Source organism: Physeter macrocephalus, chromosome 13 (assembly GCF_002837175.3).
Source record: "Physeter macrocephalus isolate SW-GA chromosome 13, ASM283717v5, whole genome shotgun sequence".
Taxonomy (NCBI): Eukaryota; Metazoa; Chordata; class Mammalia; order Artiodactyla; family Physeteridae; genus Physeter; species Physeter macrocephalus.
In genome coordinates this window covers 1,061,680-1,089,189 of record NC_041226.1, presented here as the reverse complement: position 1 = coordinate 1,089,189, position 27,510 = coordinate 1,061,680, and the positions used below count along the sequence as shown (strand labels likewise).

Sequence of the window (27,510 nt, the reverse complement as noted above, 5' to 3'; positions counted from 1 at the left end):
GCGGGCACCCCGGGGCCCTCCCCCGCGGCGGCCCGCTCGCCCCACGCCGCCGCCGCCCCGAGCCGGGGTCCGCGTGGGCCGCGGGTGCGCGGTGCGCGTGTGCGTGTGCCGGCCGGGCTGCTGCGCCGCGGGCTGCGAGTGCCTGTGACGGCGTCCGGGCCCCTCGGCGGCCCCCGCGTGTCCTGGGCGCGCGGGCCCCACGAGGCGGCCCGGGACGGAGGGCGGCGGCCCCCGGGGACCGAGTTGCGGCCGCTGCGCCGCGCACTCACCGGCGGCCCCAGCATCGCCCCGAAGTGGCTCCGGAGGTCGCGGAGGCGCGGACACGTCCCGAGCGGAGCCGCGCGGCGCTGAGCGGAAGGAGGCGCCTCGGCTGGAAGGGAAGTCGGCCGGGTCCGGTCGCCGCGAAGAGCCTCCCGGACGAAGGCGCCGCGGGAGCGGGACGGGCACCTGGAGAGGCGCGCGCGGGGCCTGGAAGCAGCTTCTTCGCCACGACTTCCTCTGAGGGACTGGAGATGGAGAGCGTTCCGAACGGGGGGCGGGGGCGCTTCTCCTTCCCCCAGACACCAGGAAGTGGCCCTTCTCTGCCCCCCTAGCACCTCCGAAATCCAAGCACCAAACATACTACCCAGCTTGCACTTTTATGGCTGAACTGGGCATCCTTGGGCGCTACAGGGTCGGGAACTCCTGCTTCGTGATGCCGGGACTGTAAGCGCGCGCAGTCATGTAAAATAAGCCTAATACTTTGTAAATAAAGAAAATATACTTACACGAGGGAATTCTACTTCAAGAACCAAAGCAAACGTGCTCGTTCGTTCATTCTGTAAATGAATGCTTAATGCTTTTTAGGTGGCGGGCTAGTGAATACGGTCATTTTACGGCAGTCATACTTGGCCAATGAAAACAAAAGATTGAGAACAGCTGAAAGGTTTTCGAAGGTATAGAAAATACATAATTTATGGTTCCCTAAATGCTTTCCAGCTTTGGTATTTGACTGCCTTGTAAATCATTGGTTAAACTACATTTCAGTTATGCTGTGTAGAAAAACAACACTTTTGTATGCCTTGAATATTCTATAACTGAAGAGTTTAGGAACTGTCCTACTGACTGCTCAAAATCCCACAGAAATCTCCAATTTAAGCCATTTAAGCTATTTACAGCTTGGTGAGTAAACGTTTGTTTTGAGGTTACAAAACTTTTTTTCTGATTAGTAGAGAAATTGTGTTTTCTGGTAAAATGGGAATAAACATGTCAATACACAAACACATACTGTTTTTCTTAAATTTGGTAGAAGTGTGGGAATCCTTTAGGAGACAGCAGTTTCATCCTTTGAAAGGTAAGGCAATACAGCGCCAGACCGCTCATTCTGTACATTATTCAACAAAATATCTTCCACTGTCGGATAACATGGCAACTTCTCTCTCCTCCCCTGGTACTTGGAAACGAAAGTACTTACTTTCCAACACTTTTCATTTTATGAAAGATCATAAACTACTGAAGATGCCTGCCCACTTGATAGAACATAAAATTCGTTTCTGTGATGCTAAGCAGAGTTGAGAAATTGTCTTCTCAACAGGTGCAAAAGGTCTGTAGTCAATTGCCCTCAAACCTGAACATATTTATGAACATGTGAAGTAAACATGCTCATACTTCAACATTAAGACGAGTGAGAAAAAGGCAACAAAATACTCAAGAGCAGCCTCGTCATGTTCCCTTGGAAGCTAACTACTCTACAGTGTTCTCCGCTGAAGGTGCGACGAGAGCCGTTCCTCTCTCAGCCCCTGGATCACTCAGCCCCCAGCGCCAGGCCGGCTGCAGCTCCCTGGCATAGGAGCCGGGGTAGGGGTGGCTACGTCCACTTACCTTCCTGGGTTACTGGCGGAGCCAAACCTCCTTCCCTCCTCCGAAGGTCAGGTCTCCCCACCACGAGTTCTATCTGTCGTCTTCTGGGGCAGCACCTGGAGGTCTCACCACGCCTGCACCTCATTCCCGCACCTTTCACACCTGTGGAGGAGCCACGCAAGACCCGGCCTCTAACTGGCTACCCCAGCTCCAGCTGCTTTCCCCCAGCACGTCTCGACTCTGGAAGCCTGTGCTCACCCGCCGCGACCCCTGCGCTCATTCCCGGGAGCGGCTCCCCGTCCGTCCGAGTGTGTGAGTGGCCCCTGACACCAGCACCTTCTCTCCGCACCTGTCCAGTAGCTAGCTAGCTGTCTGACCTCGTCTGCTGACCCTGCCTTTTCACCAGGCGCCCCACGCGAGTCCTAGTTTCCCCTCCCGGCTGGGGCAGGGTTGGTGGTTGGACGCGATCACCACGCCCCTGCAAATACCCTAGTCCCTTGTTCCTTCTTCGCTCTGTGACATCTGCCTGGAACAACCCCACTCTGTCCCGTTCATACAGCTGGGCGTGCGCCGCATCTCAGATGGCCATTCCACACGCGGGCCTGTCACACTTTCCGAGTTATATTCTTCTCCCGAGATGATTAACTTCCGTCTCCCCCCCTGGGATCTCTCCTCCCCACCTCTCGCCCGGGTTCCGAGCGCACGTCGCTTGGCCCTGCTGCTCGCGGCCCTCCTGACGCACAGCGCACCACTGGTTTGCTGCTTTCCCGGGGCCCTAGCGTGGCAGCACTGGCCGACCTGACGCTGCCATCGTGCGTTCTTCTCTCCCTCACAACGCGCACGCAGGCCACCGGAACTCTCCTGAGCTCTCCCTCCCAAACGTGTGCTGGGCCGCGCCGGCGCCCACGGTCCCCAGGCACCCATCTCGCACGCAGGCCGCCCTGCGGCTGCAACCCGCCCCCGGCCGCCCGCCCAGCCAATGCCCTCAGGCCGGCGGGCTCGCTGCTCCGGAGGTTAGACCACCTCACGCCACGCGCCCTCCCCCGAGCGAAACCTGCCAAGGGCGCCTCCGCGGCGGCAGAGTGAAGCCTCAGGCACCGACGCTCCGCCTGCCTGTGCGCCGCTCCTCCACTGCTGCCCTCGAGGCGCCTTCCTGCTGCTGATACAAATACGCCCCTGGAGGGCTCTCCCCGCTCACCTCCTCCACCGTGACACTCCTCCATTTCACTCTTCACCGCCCTTAACAACACCCAAAGCCCATTAAAAAAATGCATGTATTGTCTGTCTCCCCCGCCAGAATTCACGCTGAGGGCAGGGTCTTGCCGTCTTGGTCACGACCGTGGCCTCAGAATCTCGCACACACTAGCCGTTTAGTGTATTTGGTGAACGCCTGCCCCGTCAGATCATACCCTTTTCTGCGAGCAGGGAACGTGCTCTGATTTTGGTGTTTGCTCTCCCGCACCTAACAGAAGTGTGCATGCCGCGGAAACAACGTCAAAGGAGCTGGAGGGTCCATCCTCTCTCGTGAAGTGCTACGCACCAGCCACGTCTCCCCTGCCTGCCCGTCACTGCACTCCTCTGGACGGTGCCCGCCAGCCAGACATACCGGAAGAAGGATGCACGCAGTCCTGGCTTCGACCCCGCACCCCGCGTTTCAACGGGAAGCACAACTCGAGGCTGCCGGCGCTCGGCGCTGAAGGGACTACGGAGAAGAGCAGGAGGGTCACGGGCTGGTGTTTTCTCTCACTACTGCCCCCAAACACAGCTGCTTTACTAGTGTTGCAGTCCCCACAAAGCACAACTTCCAAAGCAATTTACCTTGAATAAAGACTCATCAAGGGTAGGTCCAAGCACAGTATTTTTCAAGCTGCAAACCATGAAATCACTATAGTGTTTCCATCACTCACACTTTGTTTCAATGAAATTACAGAAAATAGCAGCACACACTGTAGTAATCAGTGAGTAATAATACTTACGTGTGTGGAGGTACTAGGTAGTGCTACAAGATCTATTTCTTATTGTGGGTCGATGTTTTCAAGAGGGTGAGTAAGTCTCTGGCCTAAAGTATTATTTTCACATGTTTTTATTCCATTAAAAGCAAAACAAAAGCTAAATCCATACTCACAGAACAGAATACACTTATTTAAAGTTTTGACAGTGTGCAAAACTAAAGTTTGGGTATTTAATCCAAACTTTAACATGAGTATTAACTTGTAAGGCAATTCCTTCCCTTTAATTAATAAATAATACATTAAAATATATATTATTCTGGAAGCAAATCATCTCCTAATTCTTCATCAGCAAAATCATCCTCGTCGACTCTCTTTTTGGCTGCAGTTCTGGGTCTTTCTATTTGCGGGCCAAGCGGATCCACATAGGAGGCGTCTAGGTTTCAGAACAGATGGTTGCATTAGAGGAACAGGGAAAAACAGCAAACGTGAAACCAATGAGGCTCATCTTCAAAACTGAACAACCCAGAATGAAGAGAAACGCTCTCCCAAGTCATGTAAAACTTCTGTCTGTGTTGGAAAACACTTAATAACGCCCAGGTGGACGCATCTGCCCACCCCTTCCAGTCCAGGCCTGCCAGGCCCCGGCACTTGCCTAGCTCCTTGGTACTGCTGCTGTCGTAAGGCTCCTCCATCCCGGGCAGGGCTCGGAGCTGGGCGCTGAGCCGCTCGCCCCTGCTACCGGCACCACAGTTCTGGCCACCGTCTGGAGACACAGAAACAAAAACACACGTGTTCAGCACGCTGGGCAACATCACCCTGCATTACAAGCCTTAAAGTCTACTTATTTGTCAAGAATCAGGAAGGCTGTTTCATTTGACAGCCAATTTCCAAAGGATGTAATTCTTGTTTTCTGAAATTTAAAAGAAATCTCTCGTTGGGAACCTATAATATAGTCAAAGCATCACTCAAGAGTAGGCTTTATGCAGACCCTTTCCACCGTGTGCTTGGAGACACTGGCGAACACCCCCTGGCGCGGAGCAGGGCAGCGGGTGGGGGAAAGGGGCTGGGCCGTCTCCCGCGTGGAGCCTGGGAGCCGTCAGAGGCCTGGGCAGGTGAGGAGCGGGAGAGGCCCGGCGAGCCTGGCCCAGGCACTGCTCCCCAACTCTCTTCACACGCCTGGAGAACGCGTACAGAAGGGGTCAGATGTGCCCGGCAGAGCAGGATAGATTCTGGCCCAATTTAAGGAAAAACCTTAAAAGGATTATAGAGTCCAAATATGGAATGGAAATAGTGCATAAGAGACGTTCACACCCAAGACAGAATAAAAATTAGACTGAAAATCGCAATAAACCATTAAGTACCACACGAGGTAAACGACTAACAATTTTAACATGAGACCTTCATAACCCAGTACGCGGAGTCAGTCAGCAAACCCGCTGTCCCCCAAGGGCAGACGGGGCCGCGGGAGAGGCCACCCGTCCGGCTCCCGGCCTCGGGAACACGCTGTCCCTCTCACCCCTCATCCCCACAGAGGCTACGGGGCGGCCATGTGGCCCTGAACTCGTGGAGCTCAGCTCTGCCTGTGCACGTGGATTTAATTGTTTTTCTCAACTGATGTTTTGGCACCGAGCTGTTAAAACCTGAAGCCAATATTTTGCATTTAAGGGTAATACATTTTTTATTTCAAGTACTTAAAACAAGTTCATTTCATTTTAAGCTTATTCTGTAAAAAACAAACTAAAGTACTGAAAATCCTGCAAAGCTCTAAAGCAAACGCTGCTGCTTCCCAGTGCGATTTGTGTTAAGTGATAATAATAACACACTGTTTGCCCAGCACCGGCGTGTGCAGGCGGGTCTCACACCACCTCCCGGGGGGAACCCCCTGTGGGTGACAGAGCCCGGAGGCTGGGTGACCAGAGACTGCCACATACGTGAACGTGGGTTTGGTGGTAGTAGTGGCGGTGATCTTTTACATACACGAGGCCGCATGTAATCTGCATTCTCTCCTTTGAGATACAGCAGTGGTTCTCCAGGTGTGGTCCCAGGACCAGCAGCGGCAGCTGGGACCTGGTCAGAAACACAGGGCCCCGGGCCCGTCACTGGGGTTGGGGGCTCGGGTCTGTTTTAACCAGCCTTCCCAGTGACTCTGCCACACACTCAAATCTGAGGACCCCTCGTGAGGAAGGGCGCTGAGGTTAATCAGCAAATTAACAGAGAGACAAGGCTGCAGTGAGACCAGTCTGATGCACAAAAAAAAGAACAATTTTCAAGGGCCCTCAGGCATTTCAGAAACAGCCATTTCATACAAACGAATAATTATGATGACATGTTCCCTATGGTCTTCTCTCCTAGGCAACACTTTTAAAAACCTAGTTGTGGGCTTCCCTGGTGGCGCAGTGGTTAAGAATCCGCCTGCCAATGCAGGGGACACGGTTCGAGCCTGGTCCGGGAAGGTCCCACATGCCGTGGAGCAACAAAGCCTGTGTGCCACAACTACTGAGCCTGTGCACTAGAGCCCACGAGCCACAACTACTGAGCCCACCTGCCACAACTACTGAAGCGCACGCACCTAGAGCCCGTGCTCCACAACAAGAGAAGCCACCCAATGAGAAGTCCGTGCACCACAACGAAGAGCAGCCCCTGCTCCCCACAACTAGAGAAAGCCCGCGCACAGCGTGCAGCAACGAAGACCCAACGCAGCCAAAAACTAAATAAATAAATAAATTTACAAAACAAAACAAACCTAGTTGTAGGCACTGTACTTAATTTTAACACATCATACTTAACTAGCTCCAGGCTGGCCTCACCTGGATCCATACAGAAAACTGTCCCTTTCCCCTATTTGAGCTGCGGGTCTCGTCCAGACAGAGTGCCAGAGAGTTCCAGGCTGAGACATGCACCGCTGGGTCTCCCGGGGCAGAGGTGGAAGGTGGTGGGCCCCGGGCACCCTTCAACACGCAGCCCGTGCTGGGAGCTCCTCCAGGGGCCCGAGGGATGGCCAGCGACCTCGGCCCACGGGGGGCTGCAGGGGGCGGGGGCTGGATGCTCCTTAGGGGGGGCTCGTCCACAGGGCCCAGGGTGCTCCGGGGGCCGCGAGGCGAAGCAAGGAGGAAGCCCGGTGGGCTCAGACCCCAAAGCTGGGCGGGCCAGCCCCCGGCCTGTGCGAGCTGGAGGGGGGCCGAGAGCCAGGCTCCAGGGACAGGGAGGGGCCCCGGGAGGAAGTGGGGTGTCGGCGATGATGGGAAACCAGGAACAAAAGGGAAAGTGTAGAGAGAGAGAGGCAAGCCCCCCGGGAGCCGGGAGCTGCTTTAAACCTGCCCCAGAGCCAGGCCCACGACCCCTGGCCCGCAAGGCCCACAACCCCTGGCCTGCAAGGCCCACGGCCGGAGCTTCGGCTCCAAGAAGTGTGTTTGTGCCACAGGACTGCCTGTTTGTGCTGGGCTGCAACGCGCTGGATGGGAGAAAGGAAAACTTACTAAGAGAGAAACGGCAGTGGCGGGGAGGCTGGCCCAGGAGGCGCCCTCCTCTGAGCGGGGTGGCACCTGGGAGGCGGGCCGGGGGCCACTCTCTGGGGTGGACACCGTCCTCCGGGCTCCGGCTCAGCACTGGCAGCTCTAAGCACAGCTCGCTCGGAGGGCTGGAGTCTCCCAAGTGGACCCTGAACGTGAGGACCCCCGGGGGCCTCGGCGACACTTCATAAGCCCACGGTGACCAGGGAAGGCCCTGCGGGCCGAGGGCAGGCTTGGTGACGGGTGTGCGTTAGGGACCACTTGGTTCCTCTGAGCTCAAGATTTTCAGCGGGACGCGGAGGACCCTTAGAGGGTGGTGAATCTGGTCCTAGAACTCGGTAAGTAACTGACACTTCCCTGGGGGTTACTCCTTCGAAGGACACGAAGTTCAAGAGCTTGCGCCTCGGCCAGCTGGCGGCCTTCCTAAGAGCAGGCGAGCGAGAGCGGTGGGCTGCCTGGACCCTCCCCGAGCTGCTTCAACGCTTTTGGTAGACGCAGGCCCATAGCCCCTCAATGACAATCCAAATTCCAAAGAGCTCTAAAGCCAAGTTTCCAGGCAGCAACACAACTTCACGTCAAGAAGAAAACCTGACTTGACCTGCAGCTCTTCTGGGCCATTACTTACCCTTAGTGTGAATATTCACGCTTCACTGAAGTAGTGAGACGCCTTTGACTCGGAGGTGCTCCCCAGGGGAGGTATAGGGTACGCGGCTAATGCACCACAATATATACTTTTCTAAACTCCACAAAATGCTGAATTCCACCGCAGGTGGCCCCGCTGGAGAAGGGACGGAGAGCTGCCGGGACAGGTCTCCAGACCAGGACCTGGATGGAGGGCCACCCACACGCGTGGGGCGGGGAGGGGCGGGGGGGGGAGGTGAGGGACAGCCTCGACACACACAGGACCCAGGCTCAGGGCCGCCCTGCCAACTTCTCAAGCTCTGGGTGATGGTCCCTGGGGCCAGGGACCCAGGCCAGGACTGGGGGTTCTGCTGCAGCAGCGGGACTGACCCTCGGAGAATCCAGATGTCCCGCTGGACCAGGCACTGCACTGGCTGTCAGCGCCTGGGCGCACCTAGAAAGCAGAGCTCCGCCCTCGAGGATGGTCTCCGTCCCAGCCGCGTCCCACCCCCGCCAGGAAGCGCCCTCAGCAGATCAGGGCTCACGTGTCTTTCCAAGTTGATCCTGATTTCCTTGAGGGCAGGGGCCCCGTCTCATTCGTCCCCATGTCCTCGGCACCCAGCGTGCATCCAATAAATGAACGAAGGAAAGAAAGGCCTCCCTAAACCGAGGGTCCCATCTCTCTTTGTCGTGACTCCTGACCACAGACAGACACAACAGGATGAAGTCGGGTCCTGTCTGCCCGACGGTGCTACGTGTGGACATGATACGGATCCCAATTTAGCATTTGTTTTTCTAATTAGTTTCCTTAAAACCATCCAATTTCCCCTAAATATAACTTCTACTATCCCCTGAAGTAGAGACAGAAGGTAGATTTTGTTGATGGGGAAAAAGGGGAGGAAAACTTAACAAACCTTCTTATTAAGTAACAATGTCCCCAGCAGTCACAGAATCGCCCAAAGCGACAGCATTTGCGTGGCTGGTCCAGAGACATACAGTGGCCACGGCTGGGACCACAGCCACGCCGCCCACTGCCCAGGCCCGCACCACTTCTACACTACAAGTGTAAAGGTCTGGCAGCATCCTGTAAGACGACCCCAGGTCCCATGGCGCCTCCTTACAACGTAAATCTATAAAATGTGACACAGTAAAACCCACTAGTGTGGACACCTGTGATAATCCATCCAATGTGAACTGTCTATTCATCAATTAGCAGAAAGGTCCGTTTATTCAGGAACCAACACACCCACTAACACCTACAAACACTCAATTACACAGCAGGCTGATGCTCACGAGAGTAGAGCAGGTGAAGTTTTACTGTGTATAAAACAAACCAACGGGACATTTGCAGATTACTTCAAGGTGCTTCTAGAAGCCCATGTACTAGAAATCTGTCAACCGGCGCCTCCGGGGGGAAAGGGAGAGGGACAGGGACACTCACCACCGCCAGCGCTCCCGTCTCTCCTGCCGCGGGGACCCCCGCTGCCGTCCCTGCCAGACTTGGTGCGCTAAAGCAAGAAGGCGACACGTTAGAAAGGACATACTGGACGTCAGCTGTACTGTGATGAAAACAGGAATAAATGATAGTCCTTCAAGGTCAACGATAACCAAGCACCGATTTCTAAAACACACGTTAAACTGTGTGTCCCTTAGGCCTTACTGTCCTGCCTCCCGGGGCTGGGCTCACTGGGAGTCGGCCCCGCAGGAGGAAGGCCCGGCTGCCTTGTAAGTAAGGGGGAAACCCTGAGACGGGCAACCAGTCCTATCAGACACGCCAACGGCACTCAGGCTTCAAAGTGCAGGGTCGCCCCTGCTTCTGCAAACAACTTAAAAACCAAGTATTTCCCAGATGTGAAAGCTCAGGTCTTAAACGCAGTAGCTGAAGGGGTGGAGGGAGAAAGGGACCTTGCGAATGGGCTATTTCTGCTTTAGCCCCACTTGACGTGATAAAAGGACAACAGGATTTTGAAAGTCAACTTCCACAATAAAGGCACTGTTAAATCTCACAAAATACCTAAGATCTGCCCAACAGTCTACTTTCTTAGACACCAACTCACCCTTAAGACATAAGAATTATCTCCAAACTGTGACATTCTTAGGTTTCTTTTTACACTGAACAGTCACGGTCACGCTGTGCTGTGCCTAAGTTAGAGCTTTTGATTAAACGCTGACTCCAGGCTCTTGTATGAATAATGGTTTGTTTAGAGAAGAGGGTAGTCAGCGAGCAGAAATAGAGCGCTTCTGACAACTATTTACAATCGAATTAAAATTTCTTAACGTAGATTGGTATCTTATTTAGATCTTCAATAACGTAAACATAATTTCATCATTAATTCAAAGGACACCATTTATTCCCCCAACCCTGACAACTCCCCAAATATTTATAAATTATCAGGTCACGGATGGGATTACTGACATTGTAGTCTCCTAGGAAGAAAAAACAATCCTTTTCAATGATTCAAGACTCATTTCTGTAGAGACACAGATGTAGAGAAACAAATGTATGGACACCAAGGGGGGAAAGTGGCAGGGGTGGTGGTGGGGGGGGGACGAACTGGGAGACTGGGATAGACATGTACACACTAATATGTATAAAATAGATGACTAATAAGAACCTGCTGTATAAAAAATAAAATAAAGTTCAAAAACCAAAAAGACTCGTTTCTGTAAAATGAAACACTCTCCTAAAACTTAGGACCTTCAAACATATGTAAACATGCTTGAGTTTTTTCTATTAAAAAGAAACATCCCCAGAACTCCATCTCTCCCTCTGCCTTCACAAACAAAAGAAAATCTAAAAATGATGCAACAAAATAAATATTTTAACATCTCTAATCAGATTTTATTTCAGAACTTGGTTTCCCTCTATCCATAGATTAATAATTGCCAGCATATCTGTAAGACCTAGACAGTGATAAAATAATTAAACTCATAAAGACAAATGTCCACAGAACTTGAAACTTTTTTCCAAATCAAACGTGGGGGAAGATGTAAGAAACTGTAAGCTTAGCACAGGACAGCCGAGGAAAGTGAGCACGTGCATCGATGACCGCGCCCCCGTCAAACGGTCCTTGCGCCCGTCCAGAACTTTCCCATGCTTTGGCTCTCACCCGCCTTTCCCTAATTCACCCCTTCAAGCCCTCACTTTTTTCCAGCCTGGAAGCCCCCGCCATGGCAAGCACATCTGCATCAAGACCCCCAGGTCCCCACGTGGCCTGCTTCGCTCCCGGGAGAACCCAGAGCCGGCTGACTCAGCCGAGCCCCGTGGACCCGAGTGGACCGGCGCCCGCCGTGGGCTCAGACTCCATCCTCCTGGGCCCGGGACCGCACGCCCTCTCCCCGGTGCGGCCTCCCCCTCGTGGGCTCGTCCCCCAGCTCCACCGGCTCCTCCGGCCAGCCCCCCTCACTCCCCGAGGCCCCCACGACTCCACTCACTCGTCTGTGGGCGGAGGTCAGGGTTCTCGTCCTCTTCCACCCATTTGCCACTGGAAATCAATAAACCCCACCGTGATCAATCTTGTGTCCCCACTGCCACAGCAGCCGGAGCAGCGAGTCCGCGTGGAGGTTACAGAGACGGCAGTGTCACAAGTGAGACCAGAACGTTTACCAGCGCGTAGGCTCGATAAGGTTCTAAGTGTAAAGCAATGTGACCTGCGGAGACTCGGCCAAGTCTTCTCTCAGACCATCCACACCCAGAGGCCGGGTCGCAGGGCCTTCGGGGACGCAAGGAAGGGGAGCCCTCAGAGGGTCAGGTCCCGCCACCCCGCGGAGCCCCGGGAACTAAAGGGACGGGGAGGGGATGACAGAGCGGGGCTCCGTCAGGCAGGGTGGAAAGGTCAAAGTGTCTGCTACGTTCACACCATGGCCGTGAGGGTCTCGGGGAGGGACGCCTCGGCCGCGTGACTGGAGGGGGTCAAGGTGAGGTCCAGTTTGGGGGAACCTTCTGGAGAGAGAGAACATGAAACTCTGAAAATAAAGTAGGCACAACAATAACATCTTATTGAGAGGGGCCGGTGCAAACAGGCCCCAGCCCCACAGCGAATGCCGGGGGCGGACCACAGGCCCAGGGACACAGGCGCACTGCAGTGTCACATTTTGTTCTCAGCAGGAGACACTGCCGCCTTCTCAGAGTTTCAACACCTCATAAAGTTCCCAGGAATCCGGACTCACTTGCAGGGGTGTGAGGTACGGAAGCGGGACTGACAGAAGATTCTCATCACAGCAACACTGACACGTCAAACGGCCACAGAAAGGGGCAAAAAACGACAGAGGCCTGCCTTTGCTGACATGGGAAGCTGCCCAGGTTATCTTCCTAACTGAGGGGAAAACTCAGGTTACAAGACAGTATTTTTATAAAAATCCACTTTTGTTTAAAAAAAAAAAGTCCCATTTAAAAAACGTATTGATATATGTTTGCATATATTTGTAAAAATGCCTGGGATGATGAAATGTCAAAATGCTGACAGTGATCTCAAAGCTGTGGTTGAATGACTTTCACTTTTTCCTTAACACATTTTTATTTGAATTAAAACGTTACTTACAAAAGTAATCTACCTGAATTTTTAGAATAACATTTGTTTTTTCAATAATAGAAAAAAAAGGATGCCATTCCCACTTTGGGGGAAAAAATGAGAGAAGCAGGTACAAAGAGAAGAGGAGCAAAGTAGATATAAATAAAATGATGGAAAAATTAAACAGGTAAGTGTTGGGAGAGTGTCTTTTCCCCACCGTGAACACACGACACTGCTCTCCTGCAGGGGACAGGAAGAGTCTCCAGGACCCGCGCAGCCCCACACTGTCACACTGTCACCTGCCCCCGGAGGACAGTGGTCACAGGACCCGAGGGTGAGGGCTGCAAACTCTTGCAGCGATTTGACGTTTCTGACATCCAAGTATGTGGTCATTTTCCAGCAATGTCGGTGACAGACTGGGACAAACCTAAGCTCACCGTGGACAGTGTGTGAAGGCCAGCCGAGAACACTGTCCTCATCTCACTGAGGAGGACCAGGTCTGGAGCTGACTGGGGCTGAGAAGGAAAGCCCAGGGTTCCGTCCACCATCTTGGGCTTTTATTCCCTAAGAATTAGATTTTTGTCTTAGAACAAGGAGCAGTTGTTACCTAGATAAGGATCCTTAAGAAGATTGGCTCTGACTTCAAATTCAAGGGAAAGCAGAATTTAAGACGTTTCTTTGCAGCTTCAACTCCAAAGAACCCACGAACGTGGCCGCACCTTCCTGCCCCCGGACCTCTCTCACACCTTCCCGCCCCCGGACCTCTCTCACACCTTCCCGTCTCCACGCCGGGCCCCGAGGTCCAGCCACACCTCCCCCGGGGACCACTCGGACCCCTGGTCATGGGCCGAACCCCATCCAGTACACACGCTGCACGTCTCTGCCGGGCGGCAAGCAACCCGTGTCTGTCTCATTCTGCTGCCAGGTGACAAGCAGCTGAAGCACCTCGTCCACGTCAAGTGTCTCCTGAACAGGTGAACCAAGGACCCGCACAAGGTGATGCCAGCAGGCGAGGACTCCACGGCCTTTAACCAAAGCGTCACGGGAGTCTCACCCTGGAAAACGTCAAGGCCCAAATCACCACACACTTGATACCAAGGATGAATGCTATAGAAATTATCTTCTGTGTTTCTGTTGAACTTTATAAATGCAATAACGTATAAAATGGGCAAAACATTCTTGCAGCTTTCATTACATATGTAAACCTTAAAAATTTTGCATTTTTCCTTCACAGTTAATTTAAAGCTATGCCTTTATGAGATCTTCATAGAGAATCTTTTTCCTTTTAAGAACTATGACCAAAAAAAGGGTTTCTGCTCAACTAGCTTCTGGTAATAACTGGAAATTTGAGGATAAGTACCAACTATATATTACATTAGTTTTGAATGTCACATATTATTTTAAGTTGGCCAAAACGCCACGCCCGGGACTGTTTGCCACGGCTCTGCAAACAGGGCACAAAGCTCCCTCCCCACCCAGGAACACAGGCCCCCAGCACAAAGGGGAGAACAGCCGCCTTTTCCAGAAGTGCTCCAGAAGAGGACGCACCTCTCTGAAAAGTCAGTCCAGAGAAATGAGTTTCTAGCTTTAATGCTTTAAGATAGGAGCTAGGGGCCTGGGGAGGTCCATTACCCTGATCCACATAATCTGGAATCTGTTTATCTTTCCTTCTCAGGTCTACACAAATCCCTTTCCATTTTAAAGCAGTTTTTTAAAATCCACAGCCTGATTTATTTTGTGTTTACTTTTCCCCTTAAAGCAGATTCTGTATCCTGAGCTGGTGTTTGATCGTTTGAAGGTAACCCTTCGGGAGCATAACACTACACCAGTGCTTCTTGAATGTCTGTGAATAAAAAATTAGTTTGAGAACTTGTTTAAGAACCACATAGATTCTTGGACTCCATACCCAGAGATTTTAATTCTGGGGTTGGGGTAGTCTGGGGTGAGGCCCAAGACTTTGTAACTGTACGAAGTCCAGGCGATTCTGAGGCTCTGAGGGTCCACAGGCCACACTTGGAGAGCACTGTTCTGAGGCCCTAGCTCTGATCAAATTAGAGTGAGCTCACAGAGGTACATTCTAATTTAGCTCATGGAGTGAGCTACCAACTTCCTGGATGCAAAAAAGTAAGGACTATACACCAACTGAAAGTAATTACTCGCATCATCCTTTTTCTCTACTATCCATAAGGGAGCAGGGCATGGCAGCCAGGAGCCGGGACTCAGAAGCTGGCCTTCCTGGATGTGAATCCGAGGCCTACCCCCCAACAGCTGTGTGACCAGGAGAAAGTTGCTTTGCAACCACGGGCCTCAGGTTTCTCATCTTAAAGAACAGTAATAATGAAACCACACCCAACATCATAGCATAGGACTCCTGTGACGATTAATTTAGCCAGTACGTGCAAAGGGCTAGAGCGGCCCGCGCTCGTCATGCGCTGGTGCTGCCGCTGCTGGTCGCTGACGTCCAGCTGAGCAGACGTCATCAGGTGGAAGGAGGGGAAACTGCAACCAGAGCAGAGAGATCAGGAAAGGCCACCCAGCCTCTTCACTTCTTTTCCTTTCTGCTGCCAAACTTCTGCCACTGTCAGCACTTGCAGGGGAAAGGACGGGATAAAGACTGGGGCTCAGCTCTGCATTTCTTCTAGCAGCTCAGGTAAAGGTGTGGCGTGGTTATCCAGGACATCCCTGGTCTCAACCCTGTGGCTGGTTCCCAAACGTCTCCAGCTAACAATATGGACGAGCTCGACTACAGACACAGAGGCCCACAGAGCTTCAGCAAGGAACACGTGAAAGCTAGACAGACTGTAGAAAGTCACCAACTGGAAAAAAGATACCTAACCATGTGGAGATATTCAAAGAAATCAAGATATATCTGTACAACAAGTATTACACAGGCCTCGGCAATGATTTTATGAAGAAATCCTAATTACGAAGGAAAAACGTTAAGTTTTTGCATTGAGACAGATTCTAAACAGGAGACACACAGGAAGAGTAACAAGAAGTTTTAAGTTCAAATTTAGAAAAGGATAGCATCCTTACTTCAGGCGTTTATCTGTGACATTTTGTTTCATAACGAATAGCGTCTCACACACCACGCAGCCAGGAAACAGGGCGCCCGCCCCATGGCTCGCAATGTAGACAAACGCACGGGGACACGCAGCGATTTCCCAAGAAGGCTGCTCTCGTACCCACAGGACTCCTTCTCTGTAAGCCTCTGCTCTCTTTCCTATGACTGACCTTTTCCACTAATTTCCCCCTCAATTTTGTGTTCATACGCAAAATATAAGTGAGAAAACATCAAGAAAATGTTTCTCTTCATGTAAGATTTAATAAGCAGTCCCGAAGAACAATGGAGAAACTGATCTCAAGGAAACTGAAGGAAAGTGCTCTGTGGATAAGGACTGTGACTTAAAGGAAGACGAAGGAACGGCTGGGACGAGAGGACGCATCTCAGTGATGCAGGCACAGCGCGGCAGCGATAGGCGTTAGGAAGAGAGACTGCTGGAGCACAGCGACACAGCACTCACTTGGGTAAGCCGGTCAGGTAAGCGCTGCGTAATTTAAACGCACCAACTGTAACTCCTCTGAGCTTGCTAAGTGTCCTTAATTACCCCATGGCGAGTACAACATAAGGATACGAGGCCAGGTCTATGAGAGACACAGACAAAAGCTATGTTCACTGAATACACAAATATTGTGATGAAGAGGAATCAAGAGGCTGAGTAGTAATTAGAAAGGAAAAGCCGTTTCAATGACATTCAATACTCCTTTACAACAGTAAAATCACAAGCCCCCATGAGCAAAAGAGAACAATCAGGACAGGGGTTGCAGTGTGGGGGGAACCGGGGGGTGACGGGCCGCCACATCAGAAGGAGAGGAGCGCCTGTAGTGGCCCAGGCCGTCTAGATTCAAGGAGTGCAGGGGCTGGCGTGGGCTCTGAGGAGGGTGTGTGGTGGGCACAGGTCTCAACCTGACCCCTCAAGTTCACTTCCCAGGAGTCCTCAGAATCCATGTCTCCTAAAGCCTGAGTGCGGCCCCCGGAAGCAGGAGCTAGAAGGCTCCTGGCTCCTCACTGGGGTGGGGGGCGTCTGGCCGGGAGGCCCACTCCCACTCAGCTGCGGGGTCAGCACATGGGCCCCACGCGGGATCCAGAACTTGCCTGAGCTCATGTGCACCGCCGTTCAGTCACTGTTCGTAAGTGACAAACCACTGATGCTTAAGCTTACGAAGTCTGAAGACTTCCAGATGCACCCACGGTTCTACACCAAGTAACTTCACAGAACTAGTTTTGAGCTCCAAAGAATTTCATGGTTTGAAATAGATACTTCTTTTTGATTCTTCTTAAGAAACAAATGTAATAGTAATTATGATGATAATTATGATAATTTGAACTTCTAATTTGTACTAGTTTAATTTTACAAAACTTTCACCCAGGTTATCTAATTAAATTAGCAATTGGTATGTGGTATTCAGCTGGTCTTCACAGCAGGTTGTAACTATATACCCTAGCAGTGGCATTTTAATACCAACTTGATGTTGTATAGTTTTTTTAAGGTAAAGATCTAGGTCATACTCATAACGCTTTTACAACTGATAATTTAAAAAAGAGAGGGCTTCCCTGGTGGCGCAGTGGTTGAGAGTCCGCCTGCCGATGCAGGGGACACGGGTTCATGCCCCGGTCCGGGAAGATCCCACATGCCGCGGAGCGGCTAGGCCCGTGAGCCATGGCCGCTGAGCCTGTGCGTCCGGAGCCTGTGCTCCGTAACGGGAGAGGCCACAACAGCGAGAGGCCCGCGTACCGCAAAAAAATAAATAAATAAATAAATAAAATAAAATAAAAAAGAGAATAAAACAATCAGGTCACCTCTTCAAAACAAAAACAAGATAATCACATTTTGAAAGCAAATATGAAATTTAGATTTAATTATCCAAGGTAATTAAATTCTTGAAAAAGCTTAAGCTTAAAGAAGTTTCTTTCTATAAAAGGCAGATACTCAGAAATCATGTTAAAGTTTTAAATGTTCTAGGCTCAAACACAGGAGGGATTATTCTCTCACAGAAGTAAAACACTGCAGGGAACACAGAAATGCACCCGAAGCCTCTGTATCAGCAATCCTCAGCCATGCCCTATGATGCAACAGAGCAGCCCAACGAACTGCTGTTGTAGGTAAGTGACTGTCTCCTGGTTTCCACAGGCCACGAGACTCTCCAGCTGAAGTTACATCTACAAATTAACCTGCAGCTATTTTGTACTGGGGAAATTACAATTGTTAGTCTATTAGTAGATTTCCACTAAAGACTACACTGAATCTATTGCACTTTCTCTGATTAGGAACTAGATTTTGACTGAATTTTATCCTAAAACTAGAGTTTTAGTTATTCCTCCTTTTATGCCACAGCAGAAAAATAACTGCAATTTTACTGACAGAAGCCCAGACATCACTCAGCTGACTTAATTTTACTGACAGAAGCCCAGATATCACTCAGCTGAGCTACAGAAGGCTGACATTTTCAAAACTGACAGCAGTTTTCGGCTCACATGACATACCTGTTCCCTGATTTCTTTCATTTTTTCCAATCTCTTGAGTTTTGTTGCATATTCTTGAACTTCTTTTAACCCAATATCTGTGCAGAGACGAACCAAGAAACGTAGACCTAAATTATGAAAAATATTTTTAGAAGAGTGTTTATCCATGGTGTTCAAAGAACAATAAATCAATAAACTCAGTCTTCTGGGACCCGGGTAGGAATGCTGCTCACAAACGGTGTTTGTTTCCCTTGAAAAATCACTACACTTTGTATTCCCGGCCCTCTGAGAACTGACCTCCCGGGAAGTGGGTTTAGAGGGACTCTGCCCACCTGCCCTTCAGGAGAGACCACAGCACCTATAACCCGGGCCTTTATCTCCTCACCTGCTTCTCCTTTATACCACTACGACTGCTGACATACTATATACGTGTTTATTGTCTTTTTCTTCCCACTAGAATCCAAGCTCCACGAGGCCAGGATTTTGGTCTGTCTTGTTTTCTGCCACACCCACAGGGCGGGAACAGTGCTGTGTACCAGCACTGCAGTCACCCCATAAGAATTTGTAAGTTAGTGACTAATTCATGACCATTAATGTATTACAAAAGTAATGGTACTAAAATAATCTAAAATGTCACACATTACTACTGTGTAAATTGCCTATGTATACATTTACCCTGATTAATGCACAGTAAGAAGGTAATTTATATTTTCTACAAACAATACTCAACTATCTCTCTTATCTACCCATCCTTGGAAAGAGTGGCTTAGAAATATTTAGTGTAAAATAAAACCCACTGTTTTTGGTAGATGTCCTCTGAAATTTAGCATGTCACCTGTAACTCTATAGAGCAGGTCAATTTTTGATAGCTGAAGAATGTATTTTAAGACTAAATCACCCTTTGGGTTCATCAGAAAAGTACTCTGCTCAAAGTGAGATCTTACAAGAGTGCAAGTGTTTTTCCTATGCTACCATAAGGTAGACTACTGATTACACCCTGTTTTGAAAATTAAACAGGCCAAAGTACCTTGGACATTCCCCACGGCACAGATAATCACTCAACTTTCTTTTTTTAAAATAAATTTATTTATTTATTTTTGGCTGCGTTGGGTCTCTGTTGCTGTGCGCGGGCTTTCTCTAGTTGCAGCAAGCAGGAGCTACTCTTCATTGCAGTGCATGGGCTTCTCATTGCGGTGGCTTCTCTTGTTGCGGAGCACGGGCTCTAGGCGCGCAGCCTCAGTAGTTGTGACTCGCGGGCTCTAGAGCACAGGCTCAGTAGTTGTGGCCCACAGGCTTAGTTGCTCCGTGGCATGTGGGATCTTCCCGGACCAGGGCTCGAACCCGTGTCCCCTGCACTGGCAGGCGGATTCTTAACCACTGCCCCACCAGGGAAGTCCCAATCATTCAACTTTTACAGTGAATCTTAAACTCTCTTTAAAGAAAGAAAAGTGGCCTTGCTTGGAGATGCTCCCTTTGCTGTCCAGTTTGGAGGTGCTGCAGCTACTGCAGTGGTCCTCAACCGGCAGCAGCTGCATCCCCAGGGGACACCTGACAATGTCATAACAGGAGGTGTGCTCCTGGCACCCAGTGGGTGGAGGGCAGGGATGCTGCTAGAACATTCTAGAATCCACAGGATGGCCCCACAGCACACCATTATCCAATCCCAAATGTCAGTGCTGCCAAAGCTGAGAAACTCTGCCCAGCAGACTGTTGGGTTTCCATTCCCCAAAAGCTATTACTGCTCTCATTTAATCTCTAAAGTATCAGTTCCCCAATGCGACTGAAGTTAAGAATCACATTAAAAGCTGTTAAAAAAAGAAACAGGAAAATAAATCGATGAGAAAAAAAAAAAGGAAATAGGAAAAATCAGATATCCGGGTCCACTGCAAACCTGAATGAGAATCTCTGTAGGTTGGGCTACAGATGTGTAGTTTTTACAAGTTTTACAAGTAATTCCCATGTATCCTGTTTTCTGACTGGCATTTGGAAACTGCTGTGAGCTAATGGACCCACATCTGACCAGCATTACAAAACTCCTCGGCCCTAGGCTCTTAGCAAAGGCCATAATTCTGAGCTCTCTGCTTTCACAAAAGTCAAATTGAGAAAAATATTACTGAAGGAACATGCAGCACATCTAACCCCTGGATCAGGCTGCGCCACTGAAAACGTGGCCCAGAAAAGATCTGTTTTTACTGAAATGTGCTGTTTTGTGTGCATGGTCATTGAAGGACAACATTCAAAACGGTCTTTTCCAACACATTATTTTATTTGTTGGAGGGATGTTAGTAAAGCTAGGAGCTGAGATGTCTTCCAGTGACCTTTTATCTACTCTCCTCTGTGTCTCAACACGACTGAAGTAAGAGTTGAAAGGATTTTCTTCTTCCCAAGGAATTACTTTTTATTTCCTTATAAATAGTAAAGATTATAAAACCAACTGTATCTTCTCTCTTCCCTTTAGTCACAAAGCTACTTGGGGCCATATATAGTTTAGTGAGACTATGAGACCTATGAATATGGTTATTTTGTACTTTTCCAGATCCTGATCTTGTTGCTGTTACTGTAACACTGTTACTTCAAGTTGCTTCAAATCCACTGTGCAATAAGATTGGAAGAAATGAATATTTTATACAAAGCCAACTTTATAAAAGGGAAATAAGTTACATATAACAAAATGTTTTAAAATTAATTTGCCACCAGTATCATCAAGATTATTAATGTTCTATTATCATAAACTCTAAAGGTATTTTTTTCAGTCTCAAAAAGTTACAGTTAAATGGATGGTTTAAAATGCCTTTTCTAGGGCTTCCCTGGTGGCACAGTGGTTAAGAATCTGCCTGCCAATGCAGGGGATACGGGTTCGATCCCTGACCCGGGAAGATCCCACATGCCGCGGAGCAACTAAGCCCGTGCGCCACAACTACTGAGCCTTCACTGTAGAGCCTGCGAGCCACAACTACTGAACCCACATGCCACAACTACTGAAGCCTGCGCACCTAGAGGCCGTGCTCCGCAACGAGAAGCCACTGCAATGAGAAGCCCGCGCACCACAACGAAGAGTAGCCCCCACTCGCCACAATTAGAGAAAGCCCGCGTGCAGCAACGAAGACCCAACGCAGCCAAAGATAAAATAAATAAGTTTATAAAAAAGAATTTAAAATAAAAATAAAATGCCTTTTCTATAAAATACCACAGTTTATGAACTTTAAAAAATAATAAACCAAAATTTATTCTTAAAATTTCATAAAGCTTTGAAATACAGATCTGTTTGCTACTGAAGAGAATTCAGTGGTATATTTAAATCCGTCAAGAATTAAATTCTATGAAAATGTGTACTTGCATAGTCCAATTTTCTGATCCTATAACCACATATTTAAACATATGTACCATAAATTATAGGTTGGTATCTATGTATGCAATTACTGTAGCAAAGGTAATTATTACATATTAGGACATAAAATGTGAGAACCTATACTTTCAAAGTTACAAAATGTGTAGTCTCACTTACATTCAACATTTTCTGGAAATTTTCTGTGAATATCTTTGTAAGTATCTAATGCTTTTTGGTAGTTACCTATAAGTGAAGGAGAAAAAACAAACATACTAGCAGATTATAGAAATCAACAGGATTCAGCAAAATACTAACTTAAATTCAATATGCTGGCACCATTTCATCAGTTTAGAAGGATGACTTTCATGTTTGCCACAGGCATCAATAGCCATTCCCAATATAACTTCTGCTTTTGTTTGTTTGTTTTGGCTGTGCAGCATGTGGGATCTTCATTCCCCGACCAGGGATCAAACCTGTGCCCCATGCGGTGGAAGCGTGGAGTCCTAACACCTGGACCGCCAGGGAGGTCCCTCAATATAACTTCTGGAAGAAAATGTACAGATAAAATAAATCTGAAAAAGGGGCAGACCGGAAGTAAATGGTTGAAACTTAGTTCTACTTCTTAAAATAAACGAATAACATTAATTTCAATGTTATTCACTTGGAAAAGATGAAAAATAACTTGTTTTGCAGTTTTTATTTTCAAACATTAAAAAGTTTACAGAAAGCATTTTGTTTTGTAATAAAATAATTTAGCTTCACATGGCAGCAAAGAATAGGAAAAACGAATTTTGGATCGAAGACCTTTGCTAAAATCTCAGGAAAGAGTTATGCCCTTACGTCTGGGCCTCCTGCACAAGGGGGTGGCCCACCGGCCTCAGTGTCGGGGTGGAGGCTGAACAAGACGGAGAGCGGAGCACCCAGTGCGCGGCCGGGCCGGCTAAGACGGCCGCTCTTCCCCTCAAAATGACCTGAGGCCGCACCGCACCTGTGTCCCGCTGCCACTGAGGGGCTCTCGGAGGCAGACAGAGGGCCCTTAGAAACGGCGGGGACCGCTGCCGGTGGTCAGGGCTCGCGCTTCCCTGGGTGAGGGAGTTCTCCTCCTGGACATCTGGTTGCTCTATAAGAGGGACTGCATTTTTCACACTTAACTACATTAGCATGTTATTTTAACTACACTACACATTTTAACCACAGTGTTAACATTTATCTCCTGCCTAATCCTGACATTTTAACAGTACCATTCACTTCACATCTAGTCCCAAACCATTAACACGCTGACACTGCAGAACAGGCCAGCAGCACAGGACGGGATAAAGACAGTCACTGAAAACACAAACCAGGATGACTAGTGACATCTGCTGTACAAAATCAAGTCCTGCGGCCCCAGTTCTGGGCTCTCCTCAGCTTTTCAGTTGTGAGAGAGGCTCACACATTGGGCAGAGCACACAGGGTGTTTAGAATGAGGAGACCAGATGGGACTTCCCTGGCGGCCCAGTGGTTAAGACTCCCCGCTTCCAATGCAGAGGATGCGGGTTAGTAAACGTAACTCTTATCTGTACGTAGTAACCACTGTGTCTTTCATACAATGCTTGATATGTATACTTATCAAAAGTTATCTTAATAAATAAATCTACAATAGGAACACATTTACATGCATAATTACCTAAAAGATAGAAACAAGCAACATATATTAAAGTGAATAAAATTAAAGCATTTACCACTTCTTCTAAAACAACTAGCTATCATTAGCTGCCATTTCACCTGTGTAGGCCTGTAAAAGAAATAAATTATGTGAAATTAGAGATGAAACAAAAAAAATCTGTGAAGGCCAAACAGTTTTATAAAGCTAAGCTACATATCTGTACTATCTTTCAATTACTTTTTGACATTTGATTAGGTCATCTTTATTATTAACAACAGCATATATACAATTTCCTTCATTATTATCTGTCATACTGAAATTAGGAAATTTAAATTTAGGGCCCTTCAGTTAACTCGCACCTTTATTTAGACATTCTTAGAAGAACCGCCTCGCCAGTTTGGGTAAAGACCACAGCATTCTATTTTAAACATTTTTATTACCTTTGCCATACCTTATACTTAGTACCTAAGGCTTAGAAACCTAAGTTTAGGCTTGCAAATTTAGTATCCAAGAGGCAATTTTTGACCTGGTGTTTGAACAATTAGACTTCAACTAAAAAGAAAGTAAAAAAGAAATCTATTCATTTTTTTCCCTTAAAAAGAAATGAATTTCTTTTCTAAAATAAACATGACCAAAATTTCTAAAGACTACTACTAAAAATTTCTGAGAAAAACGAAATTTGAATGAATAAAAGACTAGGGAATAATGCTCTCCTCACTTCTATTTTTTTTCAAATTGAGGTATAGTTGATTTACAATATTAGTTTCAAGTGTACAAGTGATTCAAAATTTTTATAGATTATACTCCATTTATAGTTATTATAAAATATTGGCTATATTCCCTGTGCTGCACAGTACATCCCTGTATCTTATTTATTTTATACATACTAGTTTGTACCTCGAAATCCCTTACCCCTACCTTGTCCCTCCCCGCTCCCCTCTCCCCACATCTAATAATAAAATTCAATTTGGCCAAATACAAAACACAACATGATATATCCCAATTATTTTTGAATAATGTATAAAACATTCTGATATGAATTTAAAGACATTTTTAAGAGTTTGATTTTTTTTATAAGTTTCCTCACTTTGATTTCTGTTCTGTCTGAAGTTAATATTGCTACTCCTGTTTTCTTTCTTTTTTTAAAATAATAAATTTATTTATTTATTTATTTATTTATTTTGGCTGCATTGGGTCTTTGTTGCTGCACGCAGGCTTTCTCTAGCTGCGGCGAGCAGGGGCTACTCTTCATTGCGGCGCGCGGGCTTCTCATTGCAGTGGCTTCTCTTGTTGCAGAGCATGGGCTCTAGGTGTGCGGGCTTCAGTAGTTGTGGCTCACGGGCTCTAGAGCGCAGGCCTCAGTAGTTGTGGCGCACGGGCTTAGCTGCTCCGTGGCATGTGGGATCTTCCCAGACCAGGACTCGAACCCGTGTCCCCTGCATTGGTAGGCGGATTCTTAACCACTGCGCCACCAGGGAAGTCCTGATTTTTAATATATAATGTATATCAATTACAAATTGAGACCAATGAATCATTTCAATTAGGACTCTTTCAGAAATGAAACTTTGTCTTTGGACTGAGATAGTCATTTTCTGATTGATAAAGAAATAATACTTGTTTACTGAGATGTGAAAAAGAAAAATACACACAGAAAAGTACCTTGAAGGTATTTTTAAAAACTTTTGCATAAAAAGGAAATATATTTATCATAATAAAAACCAAGTCAAATGAAACACAATACAAGAAAATCGAAATGATGCCTGAATGTTCACTAATAACTGCTCATGAACTCAGTAAGTCTATCAGATTGTAGACATTTAACTAAACATAAAATCGTAACAGTTACCTACTGTATAAGAGAAGCTCTTTCAAAGTACTGAATGGCTTTTTCATAAAACTGGGTGTCGATGTAATAGGCCCCGAGCCACTCGATGACTTCAATATTGGACGGGAAATACCTATATGACTGGAAAGGGAGGTGTGACAAAAGAACTTCAGTCACAACGCACAGTTCACTCCCCAACATCTTCCCCACCGGCTGGATTAATTTATACAGTGTGACATTTCTTACTTAAAAAGTATGAGCTGTCACAAGCACTGTTCAAGTTTTGAAACTATATAAGATTTGGAAAAGTTAAGATTTGTTTGACACATTTTTCAATTATCTATAAATATCTTTTTGATGTACTGATATATGATCCGAGTCAAATTAAATATGCAGTAGACTTAAAAGGGATTAAATCATCCTTCAAGAGAAAAATGCATTGGTACCTTTTATTTTACTTTTTATTAAAATAATCAAAAACTAACTTTATATTCCACAAATGTTTTATTTTAAATCATTATTTATTTAAAAGCTAATAAGCATTTATAATTTTTAAAAATTAAAAGGCCTGCTGTCTTTTTTATAACAATTCATAAAAGGCTAAAAAGCAGAAGGAAGGCAAGACTGCACACCTACCTCATAGTAATACTGGAATGCTTGGGATTTATCCCCCTCACTGTCATATAATCCTCCCAGTTTAGACAAAGCTCTGGAGTCAGTTGGAACAACACTGATCAGCTGCATTAACCATTCCATAGCTTGATTGGGATCTTCCATTAATTCGTATCTTAGACAATTTCAATGAAGGATAACACAATTTTTCTAAATTCATTGATCAATAAGCAAACCTAAAACCAACATTTCATAAAAATATTTCTTAGTCTATACTAATGTGCTACTTAATACTGTTTACTCTGGATTTCATCAGGGATGAGGATGAAAAATGGTCATACTGGCAATAACACTTTTGTCCCATATATATATACGGGATATATATACACACACACACACACACACACACACACACACACAAACACACCTTGCTTTTCCTTTTACTTCATTACTACCCACTAAGATCAACTGCCAAATTTCTAGAATAGTGTGCTGTTTTATTCAAAGTTTTGTCCAAAATTTGTCCTTAATAAAAATGCCTGAATGCTGTGTTTCAATTATTCTACCTCTCTTAAATGTTCAACATTTTAAAGGAATGGTTTCCATGTATTTTCTGGTGAGTTTTCCCTAATTACATTACAAGCCCAAGACAGTTTTTTGCAGCTTTCATGCCTAGTAAGTCCTCTGCATGCACTCAAATAATTTATTCACACCAGTACTTACTGATTACTATTTATTTTATATTAGCTGCCTTAATGAATTGAAAATATTCCAATCCAAAGTTTCATTGAAAAAGAAGAGACTTGGGGCTTCCCTGGTGGCGCAGTGGTTAAGAATCCGCCTGCCAATGCAGGGGACACGGGTTCGAGCCCTGGTCCGGGAAGATCCCACATGCCGCGGAGCAACTAAGCCCGTGCGCCACAACTACTGAGCCTGTGCTCTAGAGCCCGCGAGCCACAACTACTGAGACCTCGTGCCACAACTACTGAAGCCCGCTCGCCTAGAGCCCGTGCTCTGCAACAAGAGAAGCCACTGCAATGAGAAGCCCGTGCACCGCAATGAAGAGTAGCCCCTGCTCACTGCAACTAGAGAAAGACCACGTGCAGCAACGAAGACCCAATGCAGCCAAAAATAAATAAATAAAATAAATAAATTTATTTTTTTTTTAAAAAAAGAAGAGCCTTCTATTTTTAATGATGACAAATGTGATACCATAAGAAAAACAGGGCTTCCCTGGTGGCGCAGTGGTTGAGAGTCTGCCTGCCAATGTGGGGGACACAGGTTCGAGCCCTGGTCTGGGAGGATCCCACATGCAACGGAGCAACTGGGCCCGTGAGCCACAACTACTGAGCCTGCGCGTCTGGAGCCTGTGCTCCGCAACAAGAGAGGCCGCGATAGTGAAGTGAGAGGCCCGCGCACCGCGATGAGGAGTGGCCCCTGCTCGCTGCAACTCGAGAAAGCCCTCGCACAGAAACAACGACCCAACACCGCCAAAAATAGATAAATAAATAAATTAAATTAAAAAAAAAAAAAAAGAAAAACATAAAAATAAGGAAATGTATTCAAACAGCCTCAAACACAACAACTGCTTGACTGGATCCAAACTGATCAGGAACTGGGCACCAGCAGGTCATGACACTGGCACCTTCAGAGAAATGAACTGGACAAAACAAAAAGGCTAAAAGAAATAACTATGCCACTATCTGCTCTAAAATTAACATTTTTTATCAAAAAAATTTTATCTACCCTACCAGAAGCACAGGAGACAATACTTAAAATTTTTTAATCATTATCATTATTTATTTTTTTTTTTTTTGGCTGCGCCACACGGCTTGCGGGATCTTAAGTTCCCTGACCTGGGATCAAATCTGGGCCCTGGCAGTGAGAGCAAGGAGTCCTAACCACTGGACGGCCAGGGAATTCCCTGAAGGGTCTAATTTATGCTCAATGAACATCTTGTGTGGACTCGACATGATACCCAATTACGTCAATTATTATGTCTAAAAATTAATAATACTTGCAACTTCTAAATAATTCCTCCTATAATGCAAATGACCCTTTAAAACAGGATCACTCGGGGCTTCCCTGGTGGCGCAGTGGTTGAGAGTCCGCCTGCCGATGCAGGGGACGCGGGTTCGTGCCCC

The 27,510-nt window shown here is 47.4% G+C and overlaps 2 protein-coding genes across 7 annotated transcripts in view; both read right to left on the bottom strand.

Annotated features, from left to right (window-relative positions):
• IL17D (interleukin 17D) overlaps window positions 1–1,235 on the bottom strand; it is a 26,820-nt gene extending 25,585 nt beyond the window's left edge. For all 4 annotated transcript variants that reach the window (XR_008619076.1, XR_008619075.1, XR_008619077.1 and 1 more), the window contains exon 1: window positions 270–1,235. Coding sequence is in view for 1 of the 4 variants with exons in the window: in XM_028497287.2 (XP_028353088.1) it covers window positions 270–620 (351 nt within the window). In the remaining 3 variants the exon portion in view is untranslated. The remainder of the gene's footprint in view (window positions 1–269) is intronic.
• A 2,867-nt stretch (window positions 1,236–4,102) lies between these two features.
• IFT88 (intraflagellar transport 88) overlaps window positions 4,103–27,510 on the bottom strand; it is a 76,768-nt gene continuing 53,360 nt past the window's right edge. The window contains exons 19-26 of one of the 3 annotated variants that reach the window (XM_028497284.2): window positions 25,391–25,541; window positions 24,780–24,895; window positions 23,006–23,058; window positions 21,462–21,527; window positions 17,978–18,084; window positions 9,363–9,429; window positions 4,444–4,554; window positions 4,103–4,224 (exon numbers count right to left, since the gene is read on the bottom strand). In XM_028497284.2, coding sequence (XP_028353085.1) covers window positions 4,103–4,224; window positions 4,444–4,554; window positions 9,363–9,429; window positions 17,978–18,084; window positions 21,462–21,527; window positions 23,006–23,058; window positions 24,780–24,895; window positions 25,391–25,541 — 793 coding nt within the window. Of the gene's footprint in view, window positions 4,225–4,443; window positions 4,555–9,362; window positions 9,430–17,977; window positions 18,085–21,461; window positions 21,528–21,599; window positions 21,828–23,005; window positions 23,059–24,775; window positions 24,896–25,390; window positions 25,542–27,510 lie in introns of those variants that run through there. The other 2 variants (XR_008619071.1, XM_055089685.1) reach the window with 2 other exon arrangements.